Source organism: Sorex fumeus, unplaced genomic scaffold (assembly GCF_029834395.1).
Source record: "Sorex fumeus unplaced genomic scaffold, SorFum_2.1 ptg000153l, whole genome shotgun sequence".
Lineage (NCBI taxonomy): Eukaryota > Metazoa > Chordata > Mammalia > Eulipotyphla > Soricidae > Sorex > Sorex fumeus.
The window spans coordinates 2,120,527-2,137,845 of record NW_026606210.1 but is presented as its reverse complement, the minus strand read 5'-3'; the positions used below and the strand labels follow the sequence as shown (position 1 = coordinate 2,137,845).

Sequence of the window (17,319 nt, the reverse complement as noted above, 5' to 3'; positions counted from 1 at the left end):
CTCCCTCCCTCTTCCTCTCCCTCTCTCCCCCCCCACCCCTCTGCCCCACTCACCAGTACCCGGGGCTTACTCCTGACTGCACCCAAGGACCACTCCTGGCAGGGACTGGGACCATATGTGATTCGGGGGATTGAACTCGGGTTGGCCACATGCCAGGCGAGTGCCCTCCCCACTTCCGGTCTCTGGGGAGCTAATCTCCTTCCTCCTGACCAGGCTAGCCAAGAGATAGTGTTAGCAGCAATAACCCATGGATGATCAATAGAGATAATGTGGGCTTTATGCCAATAAAAAAAAAAAAAGAAACGGTCGAGGAATGCTAATTCTGCTCTGTGCAAGGAACATTTCCTCCTCTGTTGAGGAAAGAGCTGTTTGGGTTGCAGGGCTCAGAGCCCCTCGGTGGGACGCCCGCCACCACCCCCCCACCCTGGGCCAGATTCTGTGTGATTTCTTCCTCCAGGCAGCCCTCCACTCCCTCTCCCCCCTCATGCAAGTTTCTCTTCTTGCCCTGGCACCGGGAGCTGCCGGGAAAGGGGTTTTCCAGGTAATGGAAACCCCAGAAGAGGGTGTGTGCGTGTGTGTGTGTGTGTGTGTGTGTGTGTGTGTGTGTGTCTGTGTATCCCACATGTCACAGGCAGCTGGACAGAGGGAGGGCAGTGTGGGGGTCTGAGAGATGGTGGGGAAGGTCTGGGGGCAGGGACGGGGACCCCTCCTGGGCCTCTGGGACACCTGGGCAAGGGGCCACTCTCGGTCACCTGATGTCAAAGGTCAGTGCTACCGTAGCACCTGGCCCTGCCCACGGGCGCTATGGGCAGGAGCCAACAGCGCGGGTGTGGGGACACCCATTCACCGTCCCTGGGAATCAGGCCAGCGTCAGCCTGTGGTCAACCCACCACGCGAGACAGGAAGTGGCCACTCAGCCCTGACCTTCTGCCCATGTTCCGGTCACTCAGGAAGGACGGACACCCCTGTCAGAGGCCACGAATGTGCGTGGGTGTCGCGCATCAGGAGTGCGGCGTGTGGGCTGCAGGCCGGAAGCTGGGTCCTGCCCAGCCAGACACCTGGGGCTGCACCCTAAGTGTCCAGTGGGCAGGAACACCCCCACCCCCATCCTGCAGTCTGTCCCTCACCGGGCGGGCCCCAGGGGGCAGGAAGAGCTCCCCCAGGCCCCCACCGAGCTCCTTCGCCCTGAGGTTCCCAGAGGGGACAGGAGTGAGAATTTCCATAGGCATCCTGGGGCCCCTGTGGTGGGTGTCTGTGTTCAGAGCAACCAGTCTCGGACCCCCTCGCCTGTCCCAGCCCCTGCCCAGCCCACAGGATCCCTGGGGCTCAGACTCTGCGGCTGGGAACGGGGAGCGTCCATTCGGACATTTAAACCTCTAGGACCCCCAGGACAGCGCCACTGGCTGTGACCACAAAACACAAGCAGGGCCGTGATGAGTTGGCCCCGATGGATGGAGGGGGGCAGGAGGGCACAGTTGACCCCTGTCCAGGGGCAGCAAACTCGGGTCCTTGGGGCTGGCACAATAGCACAGCGGGGAAGGCATTTGCCTTGCACGCCACCAACTGGGGTTCGATTCCCAGCATCCCATATGGTCCCCTGAGCACTGCCAGGAGTGATTTCGGAGTCAGGAGCCAGGAGGAACCCCTGAGCATCGCTGGGTGTGACCCAAAAAGAAAAGAAAAAAGATGGGGAGAAAAGGGGGTGGGGGAAGAAAAGATGGTGAGTTTTTAGAAAGTGCCTGGTAGGTCTGGAGTGATAGCACAGCGGGGAGGGCGTTGGCCTTGCACGCGACCGACCCGGGTTCGATTCCCAGCATCCCACTGGGCCCCCCGAGCACCGCCAGGAGTAATTCCTGAGTGCATGAGCCAGGAGGAACCCCTGAGCATCGCCGGATGTGACCCAAAAAGCAAAACTAAATAGATGAACTGTCACTGTCCTCCCGTTGTTGGTCGATTTGCTCAAGCGGACCCAGTAATGTCTCTGTCTAATAATAATAAAAAATAAGGAAAAAACTCGGGTCCCGGCGCACTCCACGCCCACCCCCATCATTCCCCGCTTTTTCCTGGTAGTGAAAACTCTGAATTTCGGTGACTCGAGGTCCCTCCCATCCGCGATGCTGAGACAGAAGACCAGACGCGGCGGGAAAGCGGAAACTTGGGGTCCTGGGGATGCCAGGGCCAGAACCACGGCCGAGACAGGGATGGAAAGTCCGGGCACCGGCCCCGGGTCCTGGCACCCCGGGTCCTGGCACCCCGGGGCCCGGCGGGCCGCGCCGTGGGCGGGTCGTGGGCCGCTGGCGTGGGCCGCGCGGGCGGGGCGGGGCGCGTGACGTCACGCGGGGACAGCCTGGCCTGGCCGGCGCGGAGCGGCCCCGGGGCCAGAGCGCGCGCGGAGAGACGCGCCCGCGAGCCTGCGGCCGGGACCCCCGCGCCGACGCCGCCCGGCCCCGCGCCATGTACGACCCCGAGCGGGGCTGGAGCCTGTCCTTCTCGGGCTGCGGCTTCCTGGGCGTCTACCACGTGGGGGTGACCCGCTGCCTGAGCGAGCGCGCCCCGCACCTGCTCCGGGACGCGCGCATGTTCTACGGCGCCTCGGCCGGGGCGCTGCACTGCGTCACCTTCCTGGCGGGGATGCCGATGGGTGAGTCGCGGGCTCGGCGGAGGGGCGCGGCGGGGAGGGCGTGCAGGACGCAGGCTGGAGGGGTCCCCGGGGGCGCGCAGCCTGCAGGCTGCAGGCTGGAGGGGTCCGGGGAGGGCGCAGGGTGCAGGCTGGAGGGGTCCGGGGAGGGCGCGCAGGCTGCAGGCTGGAGGCTGGAGGGGTCCCAAGGAGGGCGCAGGGTGCAGGCTGGAGGCTGGAGGGGTCCCCGGAGGACGTGCAGGGTGCAGGCTGGAGGCTGGAGGGGTCCGGGGGGGGGGGGCGCGCAGGCTGCAGGCTGGAGGCTGGAGGGGTCCGGGGGGGGGCGCAGGCTGCAGGCTGGAGGCTGGAGGGGTCCCCGGGGAGGGCGCGCAGGCTGCAGGTTGGAGGCTGGAGGGGTCCCCGGGGGGGGGGCGCGCAGGCTGCAGGCTGGAGGCTGGAGGGGTCCCCGGAGGGCGCGCAAGTTGCAGGTTGGAGGCTGGAGGGGTCCCGGGGAAGGCGCGGGGTGCAGGCTGGAGGGGTCCCAGGGAGGGAGCGCAGGCTGCAGGCTGGAGGCTGGAGGGGTCCGGGGAGGGCGTGCAGGCTGCAGGCGCGAGGGCGGGGGGGGGGGGGGGGGGGGGGGGGGGGAGGGTTGAGGTGGGGGGGGGGAGGGCGCAGGAACCCTCTGAGCAGCTCCAGGCTGCAGCCCCTCCCAGCGCTCCCTCCCTCCACCTCCGGGAGTGGGGTTTGGGGGTGCGGGCGCGCCCCCTTGATTATACTGATTGTCCTCAGCCCTAACCGTTGTGGCGCCCGACTTTCTGCTTTTGTTCTGGCTCTGTGCTCCCGGGACTCTCTCAGAAGGGCGTGCTGGGGGTCTGCAGGCCAGAGAGGACCCGGGGGAGGGCGAGATGGGGAGGGACCCAGGGTGTGTACCCCCACTTGCTCGGGGAGCTTCCTTGGCCTGTGTCCCAAGAAGGCACCTTCCCCGGCGCCTCCCCGGGGCCCAGGTCCGCGGCTGCAGCTGCAGCTGAAGAATCTCTCTGGGCCGAGGGGAAAGTTCTGCGTCTGGTGCCGACATCCCCAAACCCGGTCCGTTCTGTCAGCTGGGTTGCCTGCTCTGGGTGCCTGGATCTTGGCCCAGAGGAACATCCGTTAGCTGGGGCCCCCCTGCGGGGCTGGCGTGCTGACACCTGGACATTGTGCCCGGATGCAGATAAGGTCATCAGAGCCTCCTTATCTGGCTCTGGCTCCTGGCCCTGGCTCCAGGGAGGACCCTGGAGGGACTTTGATCCCAGTCCAGCGGGCACTGCCTCGCCATTGGGCAGCCGCTGTGAGCCGAGACTGGGCTGACTGGGGCCACCCACTGCCCTCTCTGTGCGGGAGTAGCAAAGGGCAGGGAGGGCCCTGGAGGCCCGAGGTCAGCGCTGGGCACTGCCAGGCCCGCACTGGTCCGCTGCACCCGCTAGTTAGTCCTTGAAAAGCGTTTTGGATGTGTGTGTGGGGGGCGGGGGTCCAGGAGCGCCAGGCTCCCGTTTCAGCCTTTTTTTCTCTCTTGGGAGCCTCCAAGGGGCGTCTCCGGACTGTGTCTCAACAGGGCAGCCGGGCTGAGCCGGCCAGAGCCGGAGAGAACAGAGGGCTCAGGCCACGGGCAGCAGGCGTGAAGCCGGGCCGGGCCAGCCCTGCCCACCCCTGGCCTGGGCCGCTGCCGGGAGGGGCTGACGTTGGTCTGGTCACTGATGTGGCAGCTACTGGGCACAAGGACACGCCGGGTTCTCCTGCCGGAACCTGACGCTCCCGTGTCTGGGTTCTGGGGGTCCTGGGAGCCCCCACCCCGACAGTGGCCTGACGCTGGCCGAGAGCATCTTCGTCCCCAATAGTGTCCACCTATACAGCGTCAGGTCCGAACAGACCCAAGACCGCGGGAATGGCCTCCCGGGACGAGCAGGGTTTGCTGGACGTTGGATCTGACCAGACCAGTCGCAACATGATTTGCTCGTTCGTGTGCGTTGGGGGTCTTGGGGCCCCACCCGCAGTGCTGGGGACTCTCCTCGGACTCTGGGAGTGCTCGGAGCACTGTGGGCTCCAGAGACGGGTCGGGGCCAGGGAGGGCAAGGCCCTGCCCGCTGTCCTTCCCGGCCCCATGTTGACCTCTGGCCCCACCTGGCTGGGCTCAAGGGGAACTCCTGGTTCTGAGCGAGGCCTGGCAGGGTTGAGGGGACCACGTGTGGCCCCGCAGACCGGACCCGGGCCAGTCGCTGTGCAAGGCAAGGCCCTTGCATCTTTCTCCCTCGCTCCCTCCTCCCTCCATCCTTCCTCCCTTCTTTCCTTCCTTCCCTCTCTCCTTCCTCTCCGTTCGTTCCCTCCTCCCTCCCTCCCTCCCTCCCTCCTTCCTTCCTTCCTTCCTTCCTTCCTTCCTTCCTTCCATTCTTCCTTCTTCCTTCCCTCCCTTCTTTCCTTCCCTCTCTCCTTCCTCTCTTCGTTCCTTCCTTCCTTCCTTCCTTCCTTCCTCTTTTCATCCCTCCCTTTGTTCCTACTCCCTTCCTTCCTTCCCTCTCTCATCTCCTTTCTTCCTTCCTTCTTCCTTCCCCTCACTTTCCTCCTTCCTCCCTCCCTCCGTCCCTCCCTCCCGCCTCACCAGCTGTTATCTTCCAGGCGAGTGTGGGGGCCCCTTATGCGTCTCTCTGGCCAGCGTCACCCTTCATTAGGAGACGCTTCTCGTCCCTTCTGTGCAGCGTCTTGGACAGCCAACATGTTTTGTGGTTTTTTTTTAACCGCTGTGGATTGGGACGTGGCCCCACGGGGCGGGGGTGGGGGCCTCCCCGGGGCTGCCGGGTTCTCAGCGCAGGCCTGGGCCAAGGTCAGCAGTGTCCCGTGCCTGTGTCCCCTCCCCGCAGACCGCGTGGTGTACTCGATCTTGGACATGGTCCGCGCAGCCCGCAGACGGAACCTGGGCACCCTGCACCCTGCCTTCCACATGAGCCGCTTCCTCCGAGGGCAGCTGCAGAAGAACCTCCCCGACAACGTGCACCAGCTGGTGTCCGGCCGGCTGGCCATCTCGCTCACCAGGGTGGCCGACGGCCAGAACGTGCTGGTCTCCGACTTCCACTCCAAAGACGAAGTTGTGGACGTAAGAGAAAGGTCTTTGTGGGGCTCCACGGACGCCGGGGCCGCTGCTCCCTGTACCCGAGTGATAGCTTCGGGGGGGAGGGGTGCTCGTGTTGGGGTTAGGGTCACACCCGGCGATGCTCTGGGTTCCTCCCGGCTCTGCACTCAGGAAGCACTCCTGGTGTTGCTCAGGGGACCCTATAGGATGCCAGGGATCGAACCCGGGTTGACCACTTGCAAAGCAAACGCCCTCCCTGTTGTGCTTCCGCTCCGGCCCCCTTCCTGGTCAGTTGTAGCGTCCGATCCTATCTCACGATCCCTCCAAGCACAGCTCCTGGCCACTCGCCCTCCCCCATGACACATGGTTCCTGACTAAGGTTCCTGAAGGGCACCCACCTCCGTGCGCCTGGCCGACCTGAGATCGTGGGCCCGAGGTGTAACCCGTCTCCTGGGCCTGCCTTAGGGCGGCCAGAGCTGGTCTCCCTGGCCACCGCCTGGCACGAGCTAGCATCTCAACGCCACTGTGGGTTTGGCCTGGCGTCTGGGTGTTTTCCCGTCCCTAGGGCCAGTCCTGTCCACTCCCGCAATCTCCTGTCCGTGGCCTGTGGCTGCTCCAGGTGGCCGCAGCTGCCCCCGGGCACCCTGCTTGGCTGCAGACCCTCAGCTGACCTGAGGCCCGGGAGATGGGAGGGTCTTGTTCCAGTGGACATCAGGCCACTCAGTCAGCTCCGGAGAAGCCTGGATCTAGATTCCTGCCTCTCTGCGAGCCCTTGGCTGTGGTGGCCAAACGTGGTTCCCGCAGAAACGGGCCGGGCCAGGCCGGGCTGGGTGTGGTGTGGTGGAGGAACCCCCCAGCGCCGAAAACGCAGCGTGAGCCTGGAGCGATAGCACAGCAGGGAGGGCGTTTGCCAGGCATGTAGCCAACCCGGGTTCGATTCCCAGCATCCCATAGGGTCCCCCGAACACCACCAGGAGTGATTCCTGAGTGCATGAGCCAGGAGGAACCCCTGAGCATCGCGGGGTGTGACCCAAAAAGAAAAAAAAAAACGCAGCCTGGGGGGTGGGCCGGGCTGCTCTCTCCTGCCTTGGCGCCCAGAGCGCCTGAGCCTGGTCACAGCTCCAAGGGGTGGTGGGTCATGGCCACGGGAGGGAGTGGGGGGGCGGAGCCACCCTCACGTCACTCTCGAACCCACAGGCCCTGGTCTGCTCCTGCTTCATCCCGTTCTACTGCGGCATCTTTCCTCCTTCCTTCCGAGGCGAGGTAAGCGTCCCCCGGCGGTGCCTGTCCCTGGCCTCACACGCCCGAGGGGCTTTGTCCGTTGTCCTTGGCACCGTGCGAGCGCTCAGGACCAGGTTGGGGGCCGGGGTGGGGATGGGGCCCTCGTTCTGAGGCCCCGCGGCCCGGCCACTGTGCTTGGGACGGAGGCACTGGTGATGCTCTGGTCGCTTTGTCTGGTCCCTGTACCCCACCTGACAGGCTGCGTCCCCCGGAGTGACCTGGGGACCCGAGCAGCTCAGGGACACCACTCTGGGTGCTCCCGTGTGAAGGGGGCGGAGGCCAGGCACTGCCCCCTGGAGAGGGGCCAGCTGCAGGGTCGCCATCCAGGGGTGGGCCTGGCACCCTGACGCATCCTGAGCCCCGGGGCACTGCCCTCTGCTGCAGGCGGTCCCACACACCCATCTGCAGGGGAAAAACGGAGAAACGGGGTGGTCAGTGAGAGGACAGCGGGGAGGGAGGGCACTGCCCTTGCATGTGGCCAAAGTGGGTTCAGTCTGCAGCAGCCTAGAGAGCCCCCTGAGCCCACCAGGAGTCAGCCCCGAGCACAGAGCCGGGAGTGAGTCCTGAGCACAGAGCCGAGAGTGAGCTCTGAGCACAGAGGTGGAAGTCAGCCCCGAGCACAGACTCAGGAGTCAGCCCTGAGCACAGAGCCAGGAGCCATTCCCAAGCACAGAGTCAGGAGAAAGCCCTGAGCACAGAGCCGGGAGTCAGTCCCAAGCACAGAGCCAGAAGTCAGCCCTGAGCACAGAGCTGGGAGTCAGCCCTGAGCACAGACTCAGGAGTGAGCCTGAACACAGACTCAAGAGTCAGTCCCGAGCACAGAGCCAGGAGTCAGCCCTGAGCACAGAGCTGGGAGTGAGTCCTGAGCACAGAGCCGGGAGTGAGCCCTGAGCACAGACTAAGGAGTCAGCCCTGAGCACAGAGCCGGGAGTCAGTCCCGAGCACAGAGCCAGGAGTCAGCCCTGAGCACAGAGCCGGGAGTCAGTCCCGAGCACAGAGCCAGGAGTCAGCCCTGAGCACAGAGCCGGGAGTGAGCCCTGAGCACAGAGCCGGGAGTCAGTTCCGAGCACAGAGCCGGGAGTCAGCCCCAAGCACCGCCGGGGTTGGCCCCAAAGCAAACCAGCGGTCCAGAGCCACTTCCAGAGCGCCTACGAGGCTGTGTTCCTCCTCCCCACCCCCCAAAGCGCTACATGGACGGGGGAGCCAGTGACAACATGCCTTTCTCGGAGGCCAAGACCACCATCACCGTGTCCCCCTTCTACGGCGAGCAGGACATCTGCCCGAAGGCCAAGTCCACCAACTTCCTGTTCGTGGACTTCACCAAACTCAGCTTTCGGGTCTGCGCACAGAACGCTTTCCTGCTCAGCGCTGCGCTCTTCCCCCCGGACCTCAAGGTACGCGCGCGCGTGTGTGTGTGTATACATGCATGTGTGCGTGTGTGCATGTGTGTGTGCATGTGTGTGCCTGTGTATATGTATGCGGGTGTGCTTGAATGCATATGCATGCGTTTGTGTGTGCTTGTGCGTGTATGTGCCTGCGTATGCATGTGCTTGTGTGTATGCATGCCATGTGTGATGTGCGTGCATTGTGTGTATGTGTGTGTGTGTGCATGTGTGTGCCTGTGTATATGTATGCGGGTGTGCTTGAATGCGTTTGTGTGTGCTTGTGCGTGTATGTGCCTGCGTATGCATGTGCTTGTGTGTATGCATGCCATGTGTGATGTGCGTGCATTGTGTGTATGTGTGTGTGTGTGCATGTGTGTGCCTGTGTATATGTATGCGGGTGTGCTTGAATGCGTTTGTGTGTGCTTGTGCGTGTATGTGCCTGCGTATGCATGTGCTTGTGTGTATGCATGCCATGTGTGATGTGCGTGCATTGTGTGTATGTATGTGTGTGTGTGTGTGTGTGCTGTGGAGGGTGCCGGGTGCGGCCCTGGCTGCCGGGAGATCGTGGGTCATGCTCCCCACACACCAAGTTGGCCTGGGCTGAGCAGCAGAGCCGAGAGCCCGTTGGTCTCCCACTGCCTGACCCGGGTTCCATCCCAGAGGGTCCCCTGAGCCCACCAGGAGTGAGCCCTGAGTGCAGAGCCAGGAGTGAGCCCTGAGCACGGCCGGGTGTGACCCCAAACAAACAGAACAGAAGAGAGAACCACCCAAACAAAGCAGCCGCCAAGCAGACAGCAAAGCAGGGCAGAGCCCGCTGAGGGCGGGTGGCAGCACCTGGACACTCGAGTCGGTCCGCTCCCGTCCCTGGGGAGGGAACCCGAGCTGCAGGGTGGTGTCCATCAAGCCAGCGGGGGCCATGGGTCTGGGTGGTGCCGCCATGGTTGATGGGCCCTGCCTCCCGCCCCGGCTCTCATGCCCTGGACATTGAGTTTATTTTACATCGCCTGGTGCCCGGGGCTTCCTCCTGCCTCTGCACGCCAAGGGTCGCTCCTGGCGGGGCTCAGGGCATTGAATTCGTGTCCGGCAGGTGCAAATCCGGACCATGTTCCCCGAGCCCCTTGAGTGCCCGTCCTTCTCGCCCCCCACCCCCAAGCAGCGCTCAGAGCCCTGGACGCCCCTCGGGCGAGTCTTGGCCAACTGGACTCGGGTCTCGGGAGCAAGTGGCACGGCTCAGGCCCTGGGCACTGGCAACACTCGTCCCCTGGGGCTCCCTCGTTTTCTGGGGAACCTCATTTCCTGGGGACCCCTTGTCTCCCTGGTGACCCCTTGCCTCTCTGGGGCTCCCCATTGCCTGGCCGTGCTTGGGAACCCGAGTGACCCTGTCACACTGGGCAGCGCCCCCAGGCCAGCGTCCGACTAGTGTCCCATCTCTTGGTCCCTGTCCTCGTATCTCAGGCGTGTGGGGAGAGACCCACAGGACAAGAGTCTTACCCGAGACTTCCCTCAGGGCCAGAGGGTCTGGACTGGAACCCGGGGCCCTGTGCCCCTTAGGCCGTGGTCCCCGTGGGCACAGCAGCCTTTGAAGCCCGTGACATGAGCGCTTGGCTGTGGCCAGCACGGTGCGTGGGGGACTCCAGCCTCGGCCTGTTCCTGCCGGACAGCCCGTGGGCAGTGGACACGCTGTCCCATGGCACAGAGCGCCCCGGACACGGTGAACTTGTGTCTCAACACTTGGAACCAGCTTCTCCCGCCCCCACCCGCGCCCGCCATGGTGGTGGGGATGTGTGCAGACTGTGTAGCCGAGCAGACCCCTGCGGGGGGCGAGATGGGCAGGCAAGTCCGGCCCAGGTGGTTGTCCCACAGACCAGTTCCCGAGACAGACCGGGAGTGGGGAGGGCAGACCTGGTCTGCAGGGGCACCGAATGGGCTCATGAGGAGGACTAAGCAGGGGGGAGGAGGGAGAGGAGGAAGAGGAGGGGGGAGGAGGAGGAGGAGGAGGAGGGGAAGAAGAAGGGAAGGAGGAGGGGGAGGAGGAGGAGAAAAGGGGAAGGGGGAGGAAAGAGGAGTAGGGGGAGGAGGAGGGGAAGGAAGGAGGGGGGCGGGGGAGGAGGAGACCCTGGTGTGTTTTCGGGTGGGCTGCAGAGTGCTGGGGGGGGCGGTGGTGGGAGCCGGCCCGCAGGCTGCTGACCGCTGCTGTCCCTCCCCTCTGCGATGCCGCTGACCCCCAGGTGCTGGCGGAGATCTGCTTCCAGGGGTACCTGGATGCCCTGAGGTTCCTGGAGGAGAAGGGTGAGTGCAGCGCCAGGCACCCGCGACCGTTGAACCTGTTTTTCGGGAGACCCAGTGCCCCAACCCGGCCTCGCTTCCAGTCTGGGTCACCTTTGTCCCTGTTGGACAGCCAGGCCTGGGGCCTCCACCTCCAGGGCCCGTGGGTGCGGGCCTGCCCCTGCCCCCGGGGAACTGCTGTTAGTGAGGGAGGTGGCCAGGTGAGCTGTGGCCTGCGCCCTCCGAAACCGTCTCAGCCACCTGTGGGCCCTGCGGATGCCCCGGGGGTGTCCCTGTGTCCAGTGGGGCCAGCTCACGCCTCGGTGAGGGGCTCGTGGGGACGTCCCTGGGGGCGGGCTGCGTCTCTGCCAGCCCGAAGTGGTGGGTTCCGCAGGCCGTGGGGTCAGCCTTCCCTGACCAGACCCAGGCGTACTCTGGGCCCCTCTGCAGGCAGCGGCCGGGTGGGCTCGCAGTTCTGTGCTCTGGGGGTCCAGGCCACAGCCCCACCCATGCCCCTGTGTGTGTGTGTGTGTGTGCGCGCACACATGAGTGTGAGCGTAACAGTGTATGTGAGTGTGTATGTGAGTGCATGAGTGTGTGAATGGTTTTTTTTTGGGGGGGTCACACCCAGCAATGCACTCAGGAATTACCCCTGGCAGTGCTCGGGGGACCCCATGGGATGCTGGGATTCGAACCCGGGTCAGCCACATGCAAGGCAAACACCCTCCCCGCTGTGCCGTCACTCCAGCCCGCTGTCGGGGATTTGAACTGGGGTCCCCGACGGGCAGGCCAGCACCTACCCCTCGGCCCGGCCACTGCTATACGCAGGGGCATGTGCTGTACTGACCCATGAGTCACGCTGGACTCCTCCCGGCTACAGCCACCTCAGCCCCCGAGCCTCCTCCTGCCTTCAGAGCTGGGCTCGGCAGCACTGCCCTTGCTGCTCTGGGTTCGAGTCCCGTGCTGCCCCATCCCGCTGTGCTGCTCTCCCGGCTCCCTCACCCTCTCTGTGCCGCTCCCCTGCTGGGCACATGGGGCAGAATCTGTCAGTGAAGAGCTTTGCCCTTCCTGTGGGGATTGCGTTACCTCCTGGGGTACCCGCCCCCCTCCTCTCTGCACTGTCTGTGGGGGGCTCCCCCCTGCCCGGCAACCCCCCCATGGTGGGCTTCCGTTGCTTCCTCCACAGGCATCTGTGACAGGCCTCAACCCGGCCTGAGCCTCTCCTCTGGGAACTCGGCCCCTGGGGGCCCAGAGAGTCCCCCGCCAGCTGTGCCCGGGGCCAGCCCCAAGCCGGACCCCCTGCTGGACCACCTGCAGGCCCCCCTGCTGCCCTGGAATGAGAGTCTCGAAAGTCTCGTGGAGACGCTGTCACCGAAGCTCACGATGGGTGAGGGCCACGGGGGGGAGGGGGGAGGGGGGCTTCTTAGTAGGGGGCGGGGCTGCGCCCCTCAGGCCTCTCCCAGCTAGGCTGAGCCAAACAAGTGGGGCCCCCCGCCAAAGCCCCGCACTGCCCCGGTCACCCTGTGTCCATCTCCTTCACCTGGATGGGTGTTACCGTGTCACCCCGTCAGGACACAACACAGCCACGGCGCTGGGGGCGGTGGAGAAATTCACAGTTGAATGAGAGCCCCCCCCAGCCCAGTCCTCGACCCCCTCAGAGCTGCATGAACCAGCAGCCCCCCGGAATACAGGCCTCTGGGGTCTCCGGATCGCTCCCCGGTGTGTGGGGGGATCGCAGACCCCCAGGGGTGCAGGCGTCCAAAACTTCAAGCACAGTCCCTGGATTGCCCTGGGTCTGGGGGCTTCCTGGGCTGCCGGCACCATGGGGGGGGGGGACACGTCCTCCTTGCTGTCCCCAGCCCCTTCTCCCGCCGGGCGCCCCGAGGCCCCCCACCCCCGGGCCCAGCGTGGAGTTCTGACGTTGCTGACGCTTTTCTGAAGCCATGCGGGAAGCCTTGCGGGAGCCCGACGGGTACCTGAATAGGTTCCGTAACCTCCTGCCCGTGAAGGTGCTGTCCTACACCACGCTGCCCCTGGAGTCGGCCATCGGGGTGGCCCAGCGGTGAGTGCGCGGGAGGGCTGACCCTTCCCTTGCGTCACCCTGACTTGGGGGTTGGCGGCTTCTGTGTGGCTGACTCAGTGCAGCCGGTCCTCGTCCAGCTTGAAACAAGTCGTCAAAGGATTTTGTCTCCACGGGAACGGGAGGGAGAGCACGGCCGGGAGGGCACTGGCCTTGCACGAGGCCAAGCCGGGTTCGATTCCCGGCACCCCGTCTGGTCCTCCAAGAACCGCCGGCTGGGAGTGATCCCGGAGCACTGAGCCTGAACGGAGAGTCGACCCTGAATGTTGCTGGAGGTGACCCCAAAACAACCACGACCAAAAGAATTCCGTCCCCAGGGCCCGAGTGACAGCACAGTTAGTTAGTGCCTGGGTTCAACCCCCAGCAGCCCACGTGTATCCGACCCTGCCAGGAGTGATCCCTGAGCACAGCCAGGTGTGGCCCAATGATAAGCACATGAAACAAGACAAACAAACGGACCGGCCCCGCTGCCCTCTGCTGTCCCGTGGCTGGGGCAGTGCACACGGCTGTGCTGTCCCCGGGGGCAGGTGGGACCGAGGTTGGCATGTGGGCGGCGCTGGGGACCCAACTCAGAGTCTCCTGCCTGCGAAGCTTCCCCCCGGGGCCATCCTGCAGACAGCCTGGCTGCCTGACCTCGGGCGCTCTCGAACCCGTTTCCCCCCACCCCCGCTGCTCTGGCGTCTGTCTGAGCACTTGTTGGGGGCTCGGAAGTGGGTGTTTGGTGTGTGCAGGGGTCATGCCAGGTCTTTTCAGCTCCTCGCCGGCCTGGGGGTGGGGGGAGTGGGCAGGGCCGCACCCCCCTCCCGGCCCCTGGCGGGGTGCTGCGCTCAGTGACCACAGCTGCCGGTGACAAGTGGTGCTCGAACCCACGGCCGGTCCTTCCCTCGCCAGAGGAATCTCGGGAGCCTCCCCCGAGTCCAGAGAGCCCCACTTTGGGGTGTGAGTCCCCAGCTCCAGCTCTGGGCGCGCCTCAGGGTGAATGTGCCGTGGCACCCCGGGGGGCAGCTGTCCCGGCAAAAGGGCACTGCCGCCACCCACCCCTGCAGCATTTCTGGTTTCTGTTGCCACGTGGAGACCGTGCCTGCATGCGTGTTCACACATGTGCAGTGTGTACACGCGTGTGTGTGCACGCACATAGGTTCACACGCGTGCAGTATGTGCACGTGTGTCCATGCATCGGCGTGTTCACGTGCGTGCGGCGTGCTCCCACACGTGCACGCACGAGCACATAGCTTCATACACGCGCACACGTGTTCGTGCACGGGCCATGTGCTGTGTTCATGCACACATTCGCGTGTGAGCGTGCGCGTGTGTTCGTGCATGTGCGTGTGTGTTCGTGTACGCGTGCCGTGTGCGTGTACGTGTGCGCACCTGTGTTCATGCGTGTGCAGTGTGTGTGCGTGTGCGTTCATGCCTGTGTCTTGGTTTCCCCGCAGGCTGGTGACGTGGCTCCCCGACGTCCTGGATGACATCCAGTGGCTGCACTGGGCCGCCTCCCACGTCTGCTCCCAAGTGCTCACGCGGCTGCTCCCCGCGGCCAGGTAGACCCGGGACCCTCGCCCAATTTGCGCTCAGAGTGCGGGGGAGGGGGCGCTTGGGGTCAGGCCGCCAGTGTGAGTCGGGGGTGGGGGGGTCCGGTCACTGCTGAAGCAGTCAGCAAAGAGAGATCTGGACAGGGCGGGGACAGGCTGGCAGTGGCCGCGAGTGTGGGTCCCACCTGGTCAGACACGGGCTCCCCCTTCCCCCCATGTCACTGCCAAGCCTGGAGGCGGCTCCTGTCTGAGTTCTGAGGACAAGCGGGAGCGGAAGGGCCTGTTTCTCCGCACGGTGTCCGCCGTGCCCGAGACTGGGGGCGTCTGTCCCTCCCAGTTGGGGCTGGGACCCACGCCCCCCCCACACCTGCGGGGCCTGTGCTCCTACGGTGTTTCCCGGGACTGCGGGGAGCCCCTGCCCAGAGTGGCATACTTGGGGGCCCCACCAGAGAGGGCCTCAGGTGTGGTGGCTGCTGGGGTGAAGTGGGGGAGGGGTTCTGGTTTGCATGTGGGGACCGTGACCTGGGCTGTGTCTCAGGGCCCAGGCCGGCAACTGGACCTGAGCAGGGGGCAGAGCCCAGAGGCTGCAGGAAGGGGGGGCGGCGGACGGGCAAGGGGTGCCCTGGAGGGGCTGGAGAAACTTTAGGGCTCCTTCGTGCCCGTGGGGACCAGGATGGGCGCTGACTCAGCGGCTGAGCCTCTGGGCTGGGCCAGTGGTGTCCTCCCAGGCTCCCCCTCCCCCCGCCTGCCCCCCAGAGGCAGGTCACTGAGCCCCGGCTGTCTTTGCTCCAGATCCGAGACGCCCCCTGGTGGCCAAGAGCCTTCCCAGCACCCGCCGGAACCCCCAGGGCGCCGCTGTCCTCCCTACCCCCCACTGGACTCTGATGCTGGCCCTGGGGACTGTCCAGTGGGGTCCAAAGTCGAGGCTGCCCAGCGCGCGGTGCTCTAGGCCAGCCAGACCCTGCTGGGCAGCAGGGTCTCTGCGGGGGTGGGGGGCGACTTCTGCGCCCCGCCGTGTCCTGCGGAGACGTTCTGAGGCCCCCAGGGAGGTGAGACCCAGCGTGTTCTCGAAGGGTGGCTGGGCCCTTCCGGGCGGCGAGGTGGCCGTGGCTGTGACGTGTCCCTGCAGCTGAGCCAAACGGACAGTGTTACCGAGACCAAAGCACCCGACCGGCCGAGGACACCCAGCACTGAAGTGCGACAGGAAGTGGCCAGCGACCCCAGTGCAGACACCACGGGGAGGGTCTCCCCCGGGGCCCCCCAGCCCTCGGCCTCCCTGTGTCCTACAGAGGGGCCTGGAGTGGCCGGGGCAGGGCCCTGGTCCCGTCTAGGGGCCTGGAAGTCGGGAATTCCATGTCCCCCCTGTTGGCACTGAGCCCCCAGCCCTGCTCGGGACGGACAGTGCTCCTGAGTGCTGCTCTGTGATGCCTTGTGGACCCAGCCCGGGTACTTGGGAGTTTTGTATAAAAGAGGAGACATTTGTGAGGGTTCACACGGGATGTGCGATTGTCGAGATCTGACTGGAACAGCCTGAAAGACAAAAATCCACCCCACCCCCGTCACGCGCACGTGTGCGCACACACACACACACACACACACACACACCACGCATGAGTGCGTGCAGGCACCTATGCACATGCTGATACATGCGGTCGTGCACACGCACGGGTGTACGCATGCAAACACATGCACACACGTGCGTGTGTGTGAGTGTGTGTGCGCCACTATGAGAGCTATGAGGGGCGTTCGCGGGGCTCCCCCCTCCAGTAGGTCTCCCCAGCGTCCGCAGGAACGTGTAACTCCTCACTAAACAGTCTGTAATAAATCTGATTGACAAAATCATTTTGGGGGGTCACACCCCGTGTTGCTCTGTCCTGGCTCTGCACTCAGGAATCACTCCTGGCGGGGGTTGGGGGTTGGGGGCCCCACCGGGTGCCTGGGCTCCAGCCCCGGCCTGCCCCCTGTACTGTCACCCCAGTCCCCAGACTAGGGATTCTGAAACCGGGCAGGAGGGAGAATCGAGTCTCAGGTTCTCCTGGCAGCGGGGCAGGGCGAGGCCCCGGGTACGATGCTCACCATCGCTCCAGGGGCGCCCCGGAGAAACCCTGGGGGAGGGAGCACGGGTCATCCGGGGTGCCGATGGCTGAGCTAGAGGGGCTCTGCGCGGACCCCAAGGGCAGAGAGGCTCGCAAGGGTGCCCGGGGCAGGACGTGCAAACCCCGGGGCTGCAGAGAGCACAGGGCAGGTGCTGAGATGGCACTGGCTGCCTCTGAGCCGAGCACCGAGGCACCCTGAGTGCAGAGCGGGGGCCCTGGGGGGCTCCCGGTGGGTGCTCGGCAGCCTACCCCGCCCCTGCCACCCACCCCCACCTGCTTGGGGACAGTCCGAGCCTCCAAACTCCTTCTGCAGCCCCCTGCCCTGGGGCGGGCGGAGCCCTCCTTGCAGAGGGGGCCTGGGGTTGGGGGGAGGGGGTCCAGCCACGGGAAAGCACAGACTAACCCCAAGGCAGTGCTGGGGGCAGGACCAGGCTCTGCAGGGGCCACTTCTCGCCTCTTGGAAGGGGCCAGGGACGCTCCCCGCCCCCCCCAGGTGCCAGGATTTAAATGGGACAGGAGGGGGCTGGAGCAATTAGCACACCTTGCACGCGCCCAACCCGGGTTCGACTCCCAGCGTCCCCCCCTAGGGTCCCCCGAGCACCGCCAGGGGTGACTCCTGAGTGCAGAGCCCGGAGTGACCCCTGTGCACCGCCGGGTGTGACCCAAAAAGCAAAAAAATGAACAAATGGGACAGGAGACCCCAGTGAGAGGCTTATTCCAGAGTGCGGGGGGGGTGTGGGGGGGCCCGGCCGGGCGCCGGCACGGGTGCGACCCAGGCTCCCCTCGGGGTGCAACGCCCAGCGCCGCCCCGGACCGCCCTCGGGCGTCGCCCCGCTCCCGGAAGCCGGCCCCTCCCGGGGCGTCGTCGGCCGCTCTGCGCCTGCGCGGCCCGGAGCACATCCGGGTGACTTGCTCGCGCGGCCCAATGAGCGGCGGCGCCCGGGGTCAGGGGGCGGGCCCGCG

General features: G+C 65.6%; 2 protein-coding genes across 2 annotated transcripts in view; both read left to right on the top strand.

Moving 5' to 3' along the window:
- Nucleotides 1–17,319, top strand: part of MPPED1 (metallophosphoesterase domain containing 1) — a 225,515-nt gene that overhangs the window by 163,518 nt on the left and 44,678 nt on the right. The window lies entirely within an intron of this gene.
- Nucleotides 2,447–16,043, top strand: PNPLA3 (patatin like phospholipase domain containing 3). Its single transcript, XM_056107008.1, is given in 10 exon segments — nt 2,447–2,641; nt 5,509–5,741; nt 6,915–6,980; nt 8,183–8,392; nt 10,612–10,672; nt 11,835–12,035; nt 12,590–12,710; nt 14,165–14,269; nt 15,053–15,083; nt 15,085–16,043. Coding segments are annotated over 10 exon segments (1,524 nt in total). The 5' UTR covers nt 2,447–2,454; the 3' UTR covers nt 15,394–16,043.